This window comes from Phymastichus coffea, unplaced genomic scaffold (assembly GCF_024137745.1).
Source record: "Phymastichus coffea isolate CEN01 unplaced genomic scaffold, Cenicafe_Pcof_1.1 PCOF00045, whole genome shotgun sequence".
In the NCBI taxonomy this organism is placed as follows: domain Eukaryota; kingdom Metazoa; phylum Arthropoda; class Insecta; order Hymenoptera; family Eulophidae; genus Phymastichus; species Phymastichus coffea.
In genome coordinates, this window is record NW_026706856.1 from 1,994,243 (window position 1) to 2,010,075 (window position 15,833).

Below are 15,833 nucleotides of genomic sequence, written 5' to 3' on the forward strand. Positions count from 1 at the left end.
AAAAATCCAGATCCCACGAAACAGCCACTGGAATAAGATAAGCAAAGAAGCGCGATGCAAAAGGCGACTAATTAATTAGATACCGTGCAGAGTGTACACCAGCGTGCGTGTCCACTTCAACTGACGAGACTCGAAAACCTCATACTACGAGAGACAAGCGCTGCCGACACGAGCGAGGTAAGGCGTTTTTTTCTCGCAAAGAATCTACATATGCATATATATATATATACACACACACACACACACACACACACACACACACACACACACACACACACACACACACACACACACACACACAACACACACACAAGTAATCGTCGCGCGCGAGCGCAGGTAAAGAACGAAGAAACGGCGCGACGACGACGACCACGACGACGGGACTCTTCCGGCGTCTTGGAACCCTTCCAACTGTCTCGTCGATAGCACGTAATCTGAGAGCTACGTGAGTCTCTACGAGAGGAAAAAAAACACGTTCAAGCGCGAGAAAAAGCGAATGTTGATGGCGAAATAAGAGGTGCCTCCCTCGCGCTGTCGCGAACTTCTTTTTCCCATTCGATCGCGCGACGTCTTGACGGCACTGTCATTTTTACAAGCTGTAAACGGAGCTTGTGTCCTTTACTTTCTTATCTTTCTCTCCTGGTAATGCATGCTCTTTGATTCTAAATGCTCGGTCAAGCTGGTATCTTTCAATTGTACTACAAGTCGGCTTGAAAGATATGTATTTATACATATATAATACATTGCAAACAAATTCACGTGCTATCAGATAAATTACAACTGGCAAGCCATCAAAGCGATTGGGAAGACTTTGCGTCAAACGAGCGGAAATATCGTCGATAACAAGAGTCACACGCTCCTTACATTTTTACAGATAAGCGAATACAAAATACGTAAACTGTTGCAAGTAATTGGCAGTTTGGAGCAGCTTCCGTCAAAGCCATCATCGCACGTTAACGAACCTCGAATAATCAACTCTGTTGCGTAAAGTCGTCTTGGCTAAGCGTCGTGAAAAGGGAAAAAGAGAATTGCAGCCGAAAGATATTGCTAGGCGCGTGCGCGCGCACGACATTGCCACGTAGAGGAAAAAAAAAAGAGAAACAGGTTTCTTCGCCGAGAGCAAAATTATCCTCCTTTCTGTCTCGTACGTTTTATATATACGGGTGGAGCGTGATCGAATATGCGCACGCGAGCACGAGTGAAAACTCGTCAAAACTCCGCAGGCCGCGTTTCTCAAGCGAATTGCGCGACTTTATTTCTGGACCTGGCGAATTATTTACCCGCTCTTATTTTCCCCGCCGATTTGTTTGACGCTCAGCCTTCGAAGATTCCTCGTAGCTAGGCTTTGACACGCGGGCTTCTCGGCGAGATTTTGCCTGCGCGCGAGCAACACGAACGAAAATACTTTTTCCAGATACATTGTTTGGAAAGTTATTCTTTGCATCGTGCGCACGTGCGCAATGCAGACTGACGTTTGTTACGGTATGGCCAAACCAGTTATATCTCACAAAATCATACGAGCAATGTCTTATTCGATGCTGCATAACGGTACCTGAATTCTGAAATTACACGACTCTCTCTCTCCCTCTTTAAAAGTTACAGAATCATATAACACCTGTTACAGATGTTGAGCTTTCAAAACAACTTCTAATCATCTTTATTGTCGCTGCAAGTAATAACTCAGCGGAATAAAATGAGAGTCCTGATAATAATTAGAAAATAATCCACTTCGATTTCGATTTGAAGCCCCGCGCCGAATGAGATTCGAAGCTCGCGGCTGAATAACGTCAGATCGAGCGGAAAGTAATTGCGTTGGGGTGACGAGGAAAAATAATTACAAAGGAGCCGAACGAACGGCCAAAAGTAGGTTGGTCAAAACCCACAGCCTCGCGTGTCAAGTTTGGCTTGCGCCGCGTAGCAACGCCGTTAAATCAGTCAACGAATTGCGGAACGCTCGAATTCGCAAAGGCGCCACTCCGACACGTGTCCTCCTGACGCGCGGTTGCTCTCGTTCGGCGACGGCTTATTTGCAGCTCTCCGAGTGCAGCTCGAATTTTTATATTTGATAAAAAGATAAGCAACGTCAGTCGCTGGCGTTGTCGCGTCGATATTTCTGCCTGTAGCCGCTGCACGTATATGACGTACGGCACACATGCTGCATCAGCGTTGCTTTTTAGAGCATGAAAATGCTCTTTAATCCACGTAAACAGAATACACACACACACACACACACACACACACACACACACACACACACACACACACACACCCCTCTCGCGTGTCATTACATGGCTTTCTGTATAAGCCGCCATAAATAACGATAGGCGTCATCGTTTCAGCTCTGACATTAGGCACTGTTGACACGGCTGCTTGCCTTACGTGACCGCGAGGATAAGTGCGAGCGCCCGTGGAAAATCGCATTGTGCACGTACGTAAACTTGACCTCTCGAGCGCTCGTTAACGATGCTCGGATAGGCAATCCTTATGCGACTGGCGTCAACGGATGCTCGGTTCAAGGTCGATTGGCTATCCGCCTCTTCTTGTTTACGCGTGGAAGGGGACACGCACCCTTGACGGCGGCACTGACGCACCGCGACGATGACGCGTTGACAGTCGATCGATAGACCCGCGACGGCACGTCCGAGCTTTTCGCCCGTTGAGATATACTCGTTTGAAAGGGGACACTTGTTGGGCGAAATTGCGGAATTCGTACGACGACGACCGGCGACGCGCGAGCTCGCCAATTGTCCTGCGTCTCTACTTTGACTTTGACTTTGGCTCGCTTCTCTCTCGATGCCCAATTTAGATTGCTTGGAAGTGCACCTTTCCAGAGCTGCGGGCTGTAGCGGCCAAAATAGAAAAAGAGGTCGGGATGCAATCCAGTGTCCCTGTCGGATCTCTGCAGATTTCAAGGAGGACAGGAGATGCTTCCTTGCACGTTCGCGAGGCTGACGGCTTTGGCAGTAACGCGCAGCGAACGTAACGTTGAATTTTCCGTTCGGACGAGTTTTCTATCGGGTTCGATCGAGGAATCCCACTGTACATCGCAGTCGGAAACTCGGAAAGCTAACTGAGCAAAGTACCATGCATTTACGCAGGCAGCGAGATACCAGGTTATGTTTTTAGTTTCAGTTTTGAACGTGCACGTCCGTTATGGTCGGATTACGCTGAGAAATGAAAGTCCACGCGTGAGTTGCCATCGGTGTTCCGTCCTTTTTCTGACTCTTTTCTTTTCTTTTCCACAGCATCCAATTTCAGTGGCATTGGCAAAATCCGTATAACGATCGAGCTCGGCGAAAATTCGCCTTCCTTCGGAGAGAAGAAAAAGGCAGCCGCCAGGCGTGCGACACGCGCGCGAGTTCGACTGATTTATCAGTGGCGATAGGCGGAGGCGGAAATTGGCATTTCGTTGTTTTTTTTTCTCCTCTCCCCGCGGCAGCGCAAACCTGCCGGCCGATATATCCCTGGCCATTAGTCTCTCTGGCCGAATAAATAATCGACGCAGCGCGCACGGGGCGGAAAGAAAAGAGGAGCGTCCGCGACGACGGATAAAGACTGAGGAGACTCGCTCGCAAAAGGAAAAGCGAGTGCACGGGGCACAGCGCGCAAGCTTCGCCGGACGAATGCCAAAGCGAGCAAATTTAGACGCGTGTACTGACCTCTGCGCTTCTGCGCTTTATACGCTAGAGTGGCCGAGTCGCCTTTGGATCCCGGCTTTCTCAGACTCTCGCTCGTCTTCAAGGGACGAGGATTAATTGTTTGTTGTGATCGGCACTTTGATTAATTGACTATCGAGTCTCTCTTCTGGCTATGCCAGTCCTTTGCTCAGTGTCTATTTTTCTTTCTTTCGTTGATCGCAGTGTGTAAATTAAACTTCTGCTAATAACCCACTGATTACCGTTTGATCCTCTGTTTATTTGGCTATCAATTTTCTTTTAAAATCGTTGGATAAAAGCGTCGTAAAAAAAGGCATGATCTGAATTTGGTGAGTCAAATGAAAACTGAAATTGACGATTGAAATTAAGAGCTTTCTTTATATTTCGCACGATCGCATCAAACGGACGTTCGAATTTCAGCTCGAAACTTCGCGAGGGCAAAATATAATTTAAAAACATTTGTTTTCAAGACGTTTAATTCTCGCGCACGAATGCCAACTCTGTATGTATTGGTGAAAGAAGCGTTAAGAAATGAACCGAGAACGTATTCACTGCTGCTGTGGCGGCCGGCAAACGGGAAACGGAGAAAGGAAAATTACGAGCGGAATATCGCTAAACGAAATTTGGCATACTGACAACAACGCTACGAATATGCGACTTTTGAACTTTCGTGCACATATTTACGGATCGAATAAGCAGATACAAGTTGGAATTGCCATTTCGAATACTCAAAATATCCAATCACTGAGCCAAAATAACACTTTCAAATGAACGCCTCTGACTCATAGGGCGCTATCAAGTAAAAAAGTAATATATAAGTATCATCTTACATATTAAGATGATACATCGCTTCGTCCCGTGTAGCTATTGATTTCATTTCAGTACGACTTTATAGCACGTGCACGACACAATACAACGGCAGGTCGTCGCAGCTGTACAATCAATGTTGCACGGCCGACGACTTATCGTGGGCCTTAAAAACACGCGAAAGCAGTCGCGACTTCTCGGGTAAAAGAATTCATTTGCGCAGGTCGCTTTAAAAAACAAACACACTGTCTTAATGAATTGGTGACTCGACCGTAGATAAAAGGGCGTTCGTCTTCGTAATCCGAAGCTTAAAGAGTCAAGCATCTCGCGGGGAAGAAGTTTGTTCGCTGGCTGATACCGCAAATAGCGAGTTCTTTGACAAGGCAAACGATCGCGCTGATATATATTCGCGCGCACGTGGCAGTCGTTTGTCCTGCATTTTAGAAAGTACGCATACGCACACACATACACACACATATGCATACGCGTCGGGGCAGAGGAAAGGGACTCGTGCACGCAACGATAGGCTTGTAGAGATTGTTGCACGTGCAGAGCGCGCGTTCGCTACATTCTTCCGTGTCGTCGCCGTCACGCGCCGCTGCTTGTGCGTAGATTTTAGTCGCGGTTCGTCTTGTGGTTATCATCGACAGCTTATTGCACTGATCGCTTAATCGTGACTTAATTCTGACTCTACGCCTGATGCCTCTGTGCTTGGCTTTACTGTTTGCTGTCGGATCCATGAAATGTTAAAAATTAAAGTAATGTTGACTAATGGAAAGAGAAGCTGAAACCTAGATAAACATGGAATCATATCATAGACGTTAATCACGATTGTACGAAACGTTGGGTCGAAAGGAGCTTCGAAAGTATTTTGCAAAAGAGCGAGCCTCGCTACATTGTAAATGTTTGGTAAGTAGATAATGACCAGGTTCGTGTGCCCGAAGAAGCACCTATGGCCCTGATTACATAAAAATCATTTGTACATCTGCCCGAAGTCGATAGCCTACGTCAGAACTGCGTTCTTAAAATGACAGTGAAGCCGAAGCTAGCACAACATGCGTAAATCTAGCAATGATTGTCGCTCACACTCCCGAAAAACTGTCGCGAATTTGCAACCTCGAGGCTGTACGATACGTCGAGTCGAATCGCGAGAAAGAGAGAGAAATTGCACGGGAGCATAATCCTCGTTGGCGAAGCTGTTGCATGCTCGATAAAGCCCATTCACGTACATTTCTATAGTAATTGTCCCATTCAGCATCGCGCCTCGAATGGTTGAAAATCTCCGTGGTTTATAATACGTCTGAATTTTGTATTGAAGCAAGATAAACGGCGAGAAGACGAGAGCTCCAGTAGTTTTCCGAGTAAGTCCATTAAGCGAGAGTAAGAGCGAGTACTTGCACACGCATTGCTCAACTCACCGTAATTGTTTTTTTTTCCATGGCAGGCTGCGTGCAGTTACAGGGACAGTGCCGTAATCGGTCAGCTGGCTTCGCCGATTTTTTTTCTCGTGAATCCCTCTACTTCTTTTTTCACTTTGACGAGTATAAACACGCTAAAGGTTTATGTGTCATTGGGTAATTCGCAACGCTTACTTTATCTATTTCTTTTCTTTTTTTTCACTGCTAATCGAGTGGAATTCCATAAGCGATGTATGTCCTGATTAACATAATCATATTTCACGTGCTATATGCATACTTTCGCGAGCACGTCGAACGACGTAATTGGACGCTATAAGCGGATATTTTTATTCGAGTCGTTCACGCGTACAAATGCTGAAATAAACCAGAGCTTTCTTATTTAAGAAAATGTCGCGGGCTTAACTAAGAGGCACTTTTCAGGTGAAAAACAACATTTTTAGGTTCGGAAAATCACCAGGTAGAACTTGTATGTCACTTGTTTATTGTTCTAAAAATATAATAGGAGTCATTGTCCATAAGCAGAGAGAGAGAGAGAGAGAGAGAGAGAGAGAGAGAGAGAGAGAGTTAGCATTGCACAATTGGCGGTAGAATAATGTTCGCGAGAGTGAACGAGCGATCGTATCAATAGACAAATTTAGAAGCAGCAGCAACACGAAACATCTACTTATAAACCCACTCAAATTACACATCTACTACTCGCGACCAGCGAGAGAGAGAGAGAGAGAGAGAGAGAAAGAGAAAGAGCTTGCGGGAGATTGAGATGGACACAACCCCCGTCAGCCAGCGGCCGACGATCGGGAAATTTCGCTCGACAAACGAAGCAGGAAACAAGCACGACTTACCGAAAGAGATGCGTTTGTCGAAGCAACGAAAAGAAGTTGAAATAGCTGCTGGCGTCACATACACATTGGAAATTTTCTTGGTTCACTAGGAGTCACTGTAGGAAGAGAGGAGAGAGAGATATATAGAAAGAGAGACAGACAGAAGAGCACACACACGACTGGCGCGAGCTTGCGCCGGAGACTGCAGGCTGGCGCTGCAGCAGCGTAGAGCGAGAAAGAGAGGAGACTCTCGGACGGGGCGGGGAACGAGCTTTCGCGCATCGGCCGTATCGATCGGCTAGTGGCGCTCGCTCGCAGGCACGAGAGAGCTCTGTACGTTGAACCCTCGCCTCGCTTGTTTTCCCTTCCTTCGATGCAACATATCATACTACTACTACTACTACTACTACTACTGGCTATAGCAATGTACCTGGCTTGCTCGCTTTTGCTCTCGCGCTTCTTTCTCTCACTCTTTCACACGTGCTTGACACCTTGCTTCCTGCGCTTTTCTCCTTTTCGTTAAATGCTTCTGCTACCAACACAGACAGCTTTCTTATGCTTCGAGTTGACTATCTTATTCATTACTTTTCTGTGAGAACTTTTACTTTGGCAATTTTTGTTTGCCGTCTCTTTTCGATTATTTAATTTTAGATGCCATTCAAAAGTTTTGTTTTGGCGGTATTCATTTATATTATACAATTGGGAATTTGCGCGATGCCATTTTTTCTACAAGATTCTAATCGTTAATAGTCTTTGCATTGCCTTTGTTTTCATTTTCAAGCTGTTAATTTAAGTATATTATAATTATGAATCGAGGACTGAAAGTAATAAGTTGTCTTGAATGAAAAAATAAACCACCAATCTCGTATAAAAAATCTAATTTTTCTTTGTTAAGATAATCGATGCTGGATGATCATATATTAAATATAATTATTGGTTGTTATAATTACTCAAATTGATTATATACGACGGGAGAATTTGTACATAATTATTAATTTGACGACGAACATACACATTAAGTGAACGAACGTTGGTTTCACACTCTTAGAGTAATAATTTCACGATAATTTATAATTAGCTGACAAAATTGGCGATTAAAAATAATGATATGTTTTACTTAATAAAACAAACTTAAAATTTATCAATGAGTTGAAGTATATGCTGTTGTTGAGCTTCTTTCCACTCAACATCACCATTATCGCCCAAATTGCCTGCATATTCTGCAAATAAAAAAGGAATATTTATCAATGATAAACCATAAATATGAATGTCAAAAAATATATATAATAATCTAACAAAATTACCTCTGACAATATTTCGGATAGTTTTTAGTGAAGCTCTTCTTTGAGTGAGAATTTTCGTTACTCTCTGTTTTACAGCTGCTGGACATCCAATACAGGCCTCAAGTAAAATATAATCTACTAATTGCAAAGTAAATAACCCGCCATTGAGTCTGTTTATTAACGCCTCTTCTTCGTTGTCTTCATCCTTTAAAGAGTAATAAAAGATATATTGAAAAATAAGATAAGAAAGATTATAATATTTACTAAAAATAGCTACCTTAGCATTTTTCTCTACTTCTTCCACTTTTTCAAGATATTTAAAATGAAGTTCCATTAATCTATCAACTTTTTCATAATCATTTTCAGTAAATTTATTTAATAATCGTTGTCGTTGTTGACCTTTGCAATTTCTTAACATACTAGCTATGATTGAAACGACGTGTTCTGAAAGAAATCAAATAATACATTATAAAAAAATTAATTTTTTTAATTTCAAAATTAGTATAGTAACCTTCATGCTCTTCAGCAGTAACGATCTTTTTTCTATTTTTCTTTGGGGTTTTCATAAATAATGGAAATATAGTTCGAAGACCTAGAATATCTACAAATTTGCTACAATTATCTTTACCATCTACTCCATTCATTGCATAATCAAGGACCTGAAAATTTATAACAAGTTCATAAAGCTTTGCACTTTTGATTTGAAAAATGTTTATTACTTTGTGACATTACCTTCAGAGAACCATTTCTTGAAATTTTCTTTTCTCGCAACATAAGATTCATCAGTTGAAGTCCTTCTCCTTTTAAAAATCGTTCTTTATTTACAGTTTCCATTAAACTGGAGCATAAAATATTGAAAAGATTCTCCATCAACTCATGTTCTTCCGGAGTTTGTGGGTCATGTCTTTTGTAATACTAGAAAAAATAAAATATCTTCAGAATTATATTAGAAAAAGAAAAATTAATTTTATAGAAAGAATCAAAATCTTACAGCCAGCTGTTGAAGAAGAACATCAATTCCATCAAGGTCTCCGAGAAGTAACTTATTTTCAGATGTGTTTTGAAGAAGAATAGAGAGAATTTCAGTTGCATACAACTTATTACTGTCAAAAGGACCTTTTACCTTTACTCTTTTCAAAAGCCATGTTATCAAACCTTGTTTACCAGCATCTACACATATTTCTGGTTTTATTTCCAATAAATTTTCAAATATAGCTGAACAAAATTAATAATGAACATTAGAATTACAATGTTATAATTATCCATAAAATTAAAATGATTGAAAAAGTACTATAATCTTACACAGTGTATTAAAAACTCCACTACTTTCATCACTAATGGTTTCATCAAGTCTTTCCAAATTTTGCACAAGAAGTGCAAATACTTGTTGGTTTAACAGTGCATCTATTAATACATCAGCTTCATCCGGGGCTTCATTGTAAACATCTGGTTCTGTGAGTTCTTGTAATAAATCAACAACCCTCACTGATATATCTGTATTCTCATGTGCTAATAACTCTAATAAGGATGGCACCACACTCAGCTCAACCATTTGTGGATATAATTCAGGATTAGTAGCTACTGCATGTAATTCTTGTAAGACATCATGTAGTTCTAATTCAGATTCCATAAATTTATCAGGTTGATCTGGAAATTTTACTCGCATTTCTTGGTTCCTGAGTGCTCTCTTTTCAAATAGTAAAATCATTCTCTTCAAATTTGTTTCATCTAAAGGTTCTATTTCTGCAGCTTCAGACTCAACAAGCTTAATGATGTTTTCTTTTTGCTCTTGTGTCAATTCTGGTTCAATCACATCATTTTCTGGTGCTGGAAGTGCTGCACGAAGTGGTGTTGGTGGTTCACTTCTTACTGGAGTAGAGTCTACTCTTATTGGAGTAGAAGGCACAGGTGTGCCTCGCAATGGGGTAGATTTCAAACTATGCCTTTGTCTTGGAACGTATGGAGTTTTAATAAGTTTTCTTCTATTTGTATCCCACTCATCTTCTTCATCTTCTTCATCTGGTGCTGATCGTTTTGGGGTATTTGGAGGCTGTAATTGATTAGATCATGAAGCTTTATTAATACACTAATAAATAAAGTAAAAAGAACTTTCTTGTATTATCTACACTTTGTTAGAATTGTTCCAAGAAAAAAATGTATTATTTACCTTATAGGACAAAAGTTCTCCTATATCCATATTTTTGTTTACAAATATTAAAACAAATAAAGCAATCCTAATAAAAAACTATAGTAAATAATTTTATTTAAACTCCATAACCTCACGCTGAATTCGTTTAGATTGGATTAGACACACTATAGACTGTTCGACCCCCACTTCTCGCCCATCAAAACGACAATATAAAGTACTTTTATAAGAGTTTGCTCCAATACCCAGATAACACAGCGTGCCGGCACGGCGTGCAGCATAATGCAGGCATAGTGTTAGCACGAAAAGCTACGCACGCCGTGCCGTCAGAATGCAGGCATAATGCTGTCACGAAGCGCTACACGCCGTGCCTTCAGAATGCTGTCATTTTGCCGCTCCGTGAAATATAATTTCAAATGAAAGCATATTGCACGCATTATGAAAGCACGGCGTGCATTGAATTAAAATAAAATAAATTTATATTATTTTATATTTGAGATGCAATAAACATCTTTGAGTAGTAATTTTTGATATTTTTTATTTATTTATACAATAAATTAATTATACATATTAAGATATCTTAAAATTTATATACACACATATACATGCGCACGATCCAGATCGTCTTTTGTTATTATCGATTATTCGATTTGCGAAGTCCGCCTTTGTATTGTGTGTGCTGCAGCGAAATTCTGATTCCAGTTCTCTTCCATATATTTTCAAGGTGAGTTCATTTTTATTTAATATAATTATTATTTATTTAATATTGTAGGAAATACTAGTATTTAATATCGGATAAGATCTCATTTATGTTTTTATAAGAATTTCCCATATAAATACTATTTAAAATATATCCTCAAAAGGTACTACAGATGAATATATACAGCTATATTTAGAAATTATAGAAATTAATTTCTAGTTGTAAATGGCTATAACATCTTTGAAATAGTATTGATTTGAAAAAACTGGTATAAAAGTAAACAGTGATCTTATTCTATGCTGAATTCATGAGAATATAATTTAATGCAAGATCATGTAATGAAATAATTGATTCTCACGAATTCAACATTGGATAAGATTACTTTTACACTTTTAAGCACCTCTTTAACTTGTAGTTCTACAATATCTTCTAGCATACCCCTTATATACCTATATTGATTATCTATGTAGTGCATTTAATTAAAATATTTTGAATTAGTTTTATTAAAACCTATTCATAATTTGATGAATAATCTTAGTAAATTTCAATAAAAAATATTTCATCATTCATTTTTATTCCAGGAGACAAAATTATGTAGGAAAAATGAAGTTTGCTAGTTTTGATACGGTTTCAATGGCTAAAAAAGTAGTTGTTACAACTGAAGAAATGTAATTGCAGCTTTACGTGTTAAAATAGGTATTTTTATATTCAAATTTAATAATTTTGAATAATATGTTTGTTAGAATAAATTGAAAATTGACTTATGTATCTGAATGTAGGACAACTATTATGGAGGAGAGTACTAGAAAAAGGATGTGCTGGTCGCATACAAGCATTCAGTAACGTTACAAGTGGAGAATTGATTTCAGTGAATGGTGGTGTCCCAGCTTTAGTCTGTTATTGCAATTTAGCTACTGGACATATAATAAATGAATGGACATTAGCAGAACAAAATCGAGACAGGTATTATTTTTTCTCATAATTCACTCAATTAATAATTTCAAACTAGTTTTTATTAATCTGCTCTTCGACTAATGATAAATAGATATGACAACTAATGAGTTTAATGCTACATGAATTTGAATATTTTAATCCAATAAAAAAGTATTAAAAATCACTTTTATATACATATTTAAATTTTGTAATGTCTATTTCAGAATTGATTCTCCATTTATATCATATTCTACAGCAGGGCTTTACAATAGTGAAAGGTTTTACTTTGTCAATTTTTTTGCTGTACACTATTAAATTTACAATTATAAATTGTATGATACACAGAATTTTTCATAAATCTATATTTTTTCAATATCTTGTAATGAGATATTGATAGAATTTGTTTATGTTACATGTTCGATAAAATATGAAATGCATTTTATGTGTATTTTCATAGGCAATTCAATCAAGTAATACTGTTGTAATGTTTGCAGGATTGAAGATGTTTAATGGCACATAAAGCATGGAACCTTACATCACATTCTACCAATTTATAATAATGGTATTGAGGTCACCTCATATCATAGTAAAACTGGAGAAAAATTGAAAAATAAGAAAATTTCTGCACCTTTCATATCTCAAGAAGCCAAGTAAATATTTTATATCAAAATTATCTTAATTATTTTAAAATAGAGTTTTTTATTTATGGAGATAACTTATTTCAGGTGTATTTGAGCAGCATCAAATTATGTTTGCTTGAAAGGTGACAACAATTTAGCACTATTGTTTTATATCAATATATTTGAACCTAAATCGGAGCCTCAGTCAATAACAATTAACACTATATTTGGCGCCGGTGCTCAAGGACCTTACAAGTTTACACTATACTTCCAGGAAACATATCTGCAATATCTATTAGAGCCGGCAGTAATAACAGAAAGCGCGTAGTATTTGAGAAAAGCCCTAAAATTATTTCACGAGATATGGATGGATAGACTTTTTGTATGTTACTAATTTAGATAGCAAAAAAGTAGTATTAGTCATCATATCAAAAGGTGAATATAAGAAACTAATATACGAATCTAGCGATGCAAGAAATATTTACTTATTTGATTCCAATAAATATTACATATTTTAAAATAAATAAAATTTGTTTTTAGATTACAAGAATTACCATAACTGAACTTAGCATAAATGAAGCTCTATCTGAAAAATTAGCATATGTAACAAATAGTTCACTATTTAAGCCTGCGATCGTTGCGGCCGATTCTTCTTGTTAACAACAAGCGTCAAAAAGGAAAACGTGTAGATTTTTACTCTCCTCTGAGGACAATATACTGTCAGTTTAGTCCAACAAAATATTATCTAGACTAGAGAGGAATCTATCTCACAAATATTGTAACCGTTGAAATTGTTGACTTGCCAATGTCAGATCGTGATCAAGCACGATCAATATAATTTTAATTGTTTTAGTTAACAGTTAGATGAAATTCCGTCAATTTTGAGTTTCAAGTACATCTTATTCTAATTCAATAAATCAATATATTAACTTTCTTTTACGAATGGTTGCTGTCCGGTCATGATGTTAATAGTTCATGTAAGTAGCATATACGTGTAGGCGACATCAACATTTAAGTGTGGAGTTTGATTTTTCATTATGATTTTTTTATGAAAGCATGATTTTTAAAAGTTGAAATTGTTATCATAAATTTTTCGTTAGCATGAGAGTTCTAGTGTTTATTAAGCGTTTGAAAATATTATTTTCAGGCATTTGAGTATCAATATAAAATCAACTATATTGTTGAATTATTATTAGATAACAATATTTTCTTAGCGTGTTAACTCTTTACAAATAGATTTTTTATTAGTTTAATTTATTTAATTGTTTTAGTTTTGTCAAACGTTGAACTGACTAAATAAACTGATGTATTGCGTTCGCCAGGCTTTAATTTTTAAGTTATTTCAGTATTCTTTTGAGTTGTTAATATCTAACTTGTTGATTTATCTTCTCTTTTATAAGCAAACCAGATAAACGTTTTCATGCAAGGAACTTTAGGCTTTGAACCACAGTAATCAAATCAACGAGCCGATTTAGTTCGTGATAAATTTGGTTTACATAAAGTGATTGTAGCTGTTACATCGTCAGGGAAGGTGAAACTTATATCAAACTTAAACGATAGATAAACTGATTTTAATTTTCGTGTGGCTTATATTAACAATTTATTATTATAACTGTACGGAATAGAGTCAACAAAAGGTGAAATCATTTAATTTAATATTGAATTGTTCCACAATTTACTCTTCGATTTCAAATATTTCAACCGGAATGTTATTCATTCAGTTGCATTAACAAATGGCGGAGTGTTGAAATTGCCCTGGATATTTGTAGATCCAAGAAGGCCAGTAAATCCTGAATTAAGGGAAGAAGGAGCCCGAATTGCCCATACACATGGACGGCATTGTAAATTACAATCAGAGTGTTTCTAGGGTATCTGGAATTCATACTACTCCTAGTGGTCTTGAAAGCACATGTTTAGCACATGTATACATAATGGAAAAAATAGTTTTAGTTTATGAGTGGTATCGAAACATTGTTTATTAATAATTTGAATCAAAAAACCATTTTATTTACTTATTTGCTTACATCTTTGTTTCTAATTGTCGTATCGAGATAAGACTTACAATATGAGATTTCTGTTAACATTTTTTACTTTGTTCAATATCTTTCGAAATTAAATTAATTTATTTTAACAATAATTTTCATTGTTTGCAGAAATGTTAAAAATTATAAATGATTATATGTACTGGTCTTCTTTATCCAGTATATAACCATTATCATAACCATATTCATTTATCCAGTATATAACCGTTTATCATTTTTAATATTTCTGCAAACAATGCAAGATATTGTTGTTAAAATAAATTAATTTAATTTTAATAAATATCAATCCTTGTGTTAAATTTTATCATAAATCTAATGCCGCGAGGCTTATCTCGATACGATAACTAGAAAAAACGATATAAACAAATACTAAATAAGTACTACATTTTCATTAAAATTATTAATAAACATTGTTCTGATACCTCTCATAAATCAAGACTATTTTTTCTCATTATTTACGCGTTCTTCCTCGACGAACGTAAAAATAACGCGGTGTTTGGAAAAATATATATTTTATTATTTTTTCGGACATCGTAATGACTGGATTATACATATGTATTATTTATATTGATATTATTTATTATATTATCCCTAAAAATAAAGATATAAATTTTTTAAAATATTTTAATAATTTAAATGTTTATAAAAAATAAAAAATAATAAATAAAATTTTCAAAATGTGTATTTTTATTTAAAAACCAATAATAATAATAATAACATAATAATAATAATAATAATATACAGTATACATTTTTTCAAAATGCTGTCACAATGCGTGCATTCTGCAAGCATTTCGTGCAGTATAACGGGAAGGCATAATGTCGGCATAATTCCCGTACGCCGTGCCCAACGATGGTTACCATGCATGCTGTCACAATGCAGGCACAATGAGCGCACGGCGTGCTTCCAGAATGACGTCAGAATGCGGATACACTTGGACGTCACGTGCCGGCGCATTCTGACGGCATAGTGCCGGGACTGTGTTATCTGGGATTGATATCTTATTCTTCGGCTGACTTCATAGTATTATATTTTGTAAGATTAGGTTTGTTCGTTCGGACAGATGAATGTAATTATTAAATTAAAAAATTTTTTATCTATTCTCATATAATAACGTAATATACCTACACTGCCTCGATATTAATTCGCGACCCGCGAAGTTCAAATCCAAATTATTTTCGACAACTTAGCAATCTATTAGCAAATTGATTTTATCTGGGGGCCTATTCTGAAAAAAAATTTTAGCACATGTCATAAGCATTTATCACATCTAAAGTGATTAATTCTGTGGTAAACTGAAGTGACAAACTGATTTACCACAAAATTTTTTTTCAGAATAGGCCCCCTGGCAAGATACAGTGGCATAACTAGCTAACATAATAGCCCTTGACTGAACCTTATTTGGTG

At 37.2% G+C, this 15,833-nt stretch overlaps 2 protein-coding genes and 1 pseudogene across 4 annotated transcripts in view; 1 reads left to right on the forward strand and 2 right to left on the reverse strand.

Annotated features, from left to right (window-relative positions):
* Positions 1–7,048, reverse strand: part of LOC131664791 (formin-J-like) — a 43,707-nt gene extending 36,659 nt beyond the window's left edge. For all 3 annotated transcript variants that reach the window (XM_058936160.1, XM_058936159.1, XM_058936162.1), the window contains exon 1: positions 6,724–7,048. The gene's annotated coding sequence lies outside the window, so the exon portion shown is untranslated. The remainder of the gene's footprint in view (positions 1–6,723) is intronic.
* A 2-nt stretch (positions 7,049–7,050) lies between these two features.
* On the reverse strand, positions 7,051–10,453 carry LOC131664792 (beta-catenin-like protein 1). The gene is made up of 8 exons (XM_058936163.1): positions 10,153–10,453; positions 9,288–10,035; positions 8,977–9,200; positions 8,718–8,900; positions 8,497–8,644; positions 8,263–8,429; positions 8,007–8,190; positions 7,051–7,922 (listed from the first exon to the last, which is right to left on the reverse strand). The coding sequence occupies exons 1-8, from the start codon at positions 10,180–10,182 to the stop codon at positions 7,834–7,836; spliced, it is 1,773 nt and encodes a 590-aa protein (XP_058792146.1). The 5' UTR covers positions 10,183–10,453; the 3' UTR covers positions 7,051–7,833.
* A 283-nt stretch (positions 10,454–10,736) lies between these two features.
* Positions 10,737–14,489, forward strand: LOC131664810 (uncharacterized; annotated as a pseudogene).
* Positions 14,490–15,833: the final 1,344 nt, after the last annotated feature.

Bases quoted from the DNA above. Each gene is read 5' to 3' on its own strand.
- LOC131664792 (XM_058936163.1), bottom strand. From the start codon at position 10,182: ATGGATATAGGAGAACTTTTGTCCTATAAG. The intron at 8,645-8,717 runs GTAATGTCACAA...ATAAATTTTCAG, and splicing joins CAAGAAATGGTTCTCTGAAG to GTCCTTGATTATGCAATGAA. The intron at 7,923-8,006 runs GTAATTTTGTTA...TTTTATTTGCAG, and splicing joins TATCCGAAATATTGTCAGAG to AATATGCAGGCAATTTGGGC.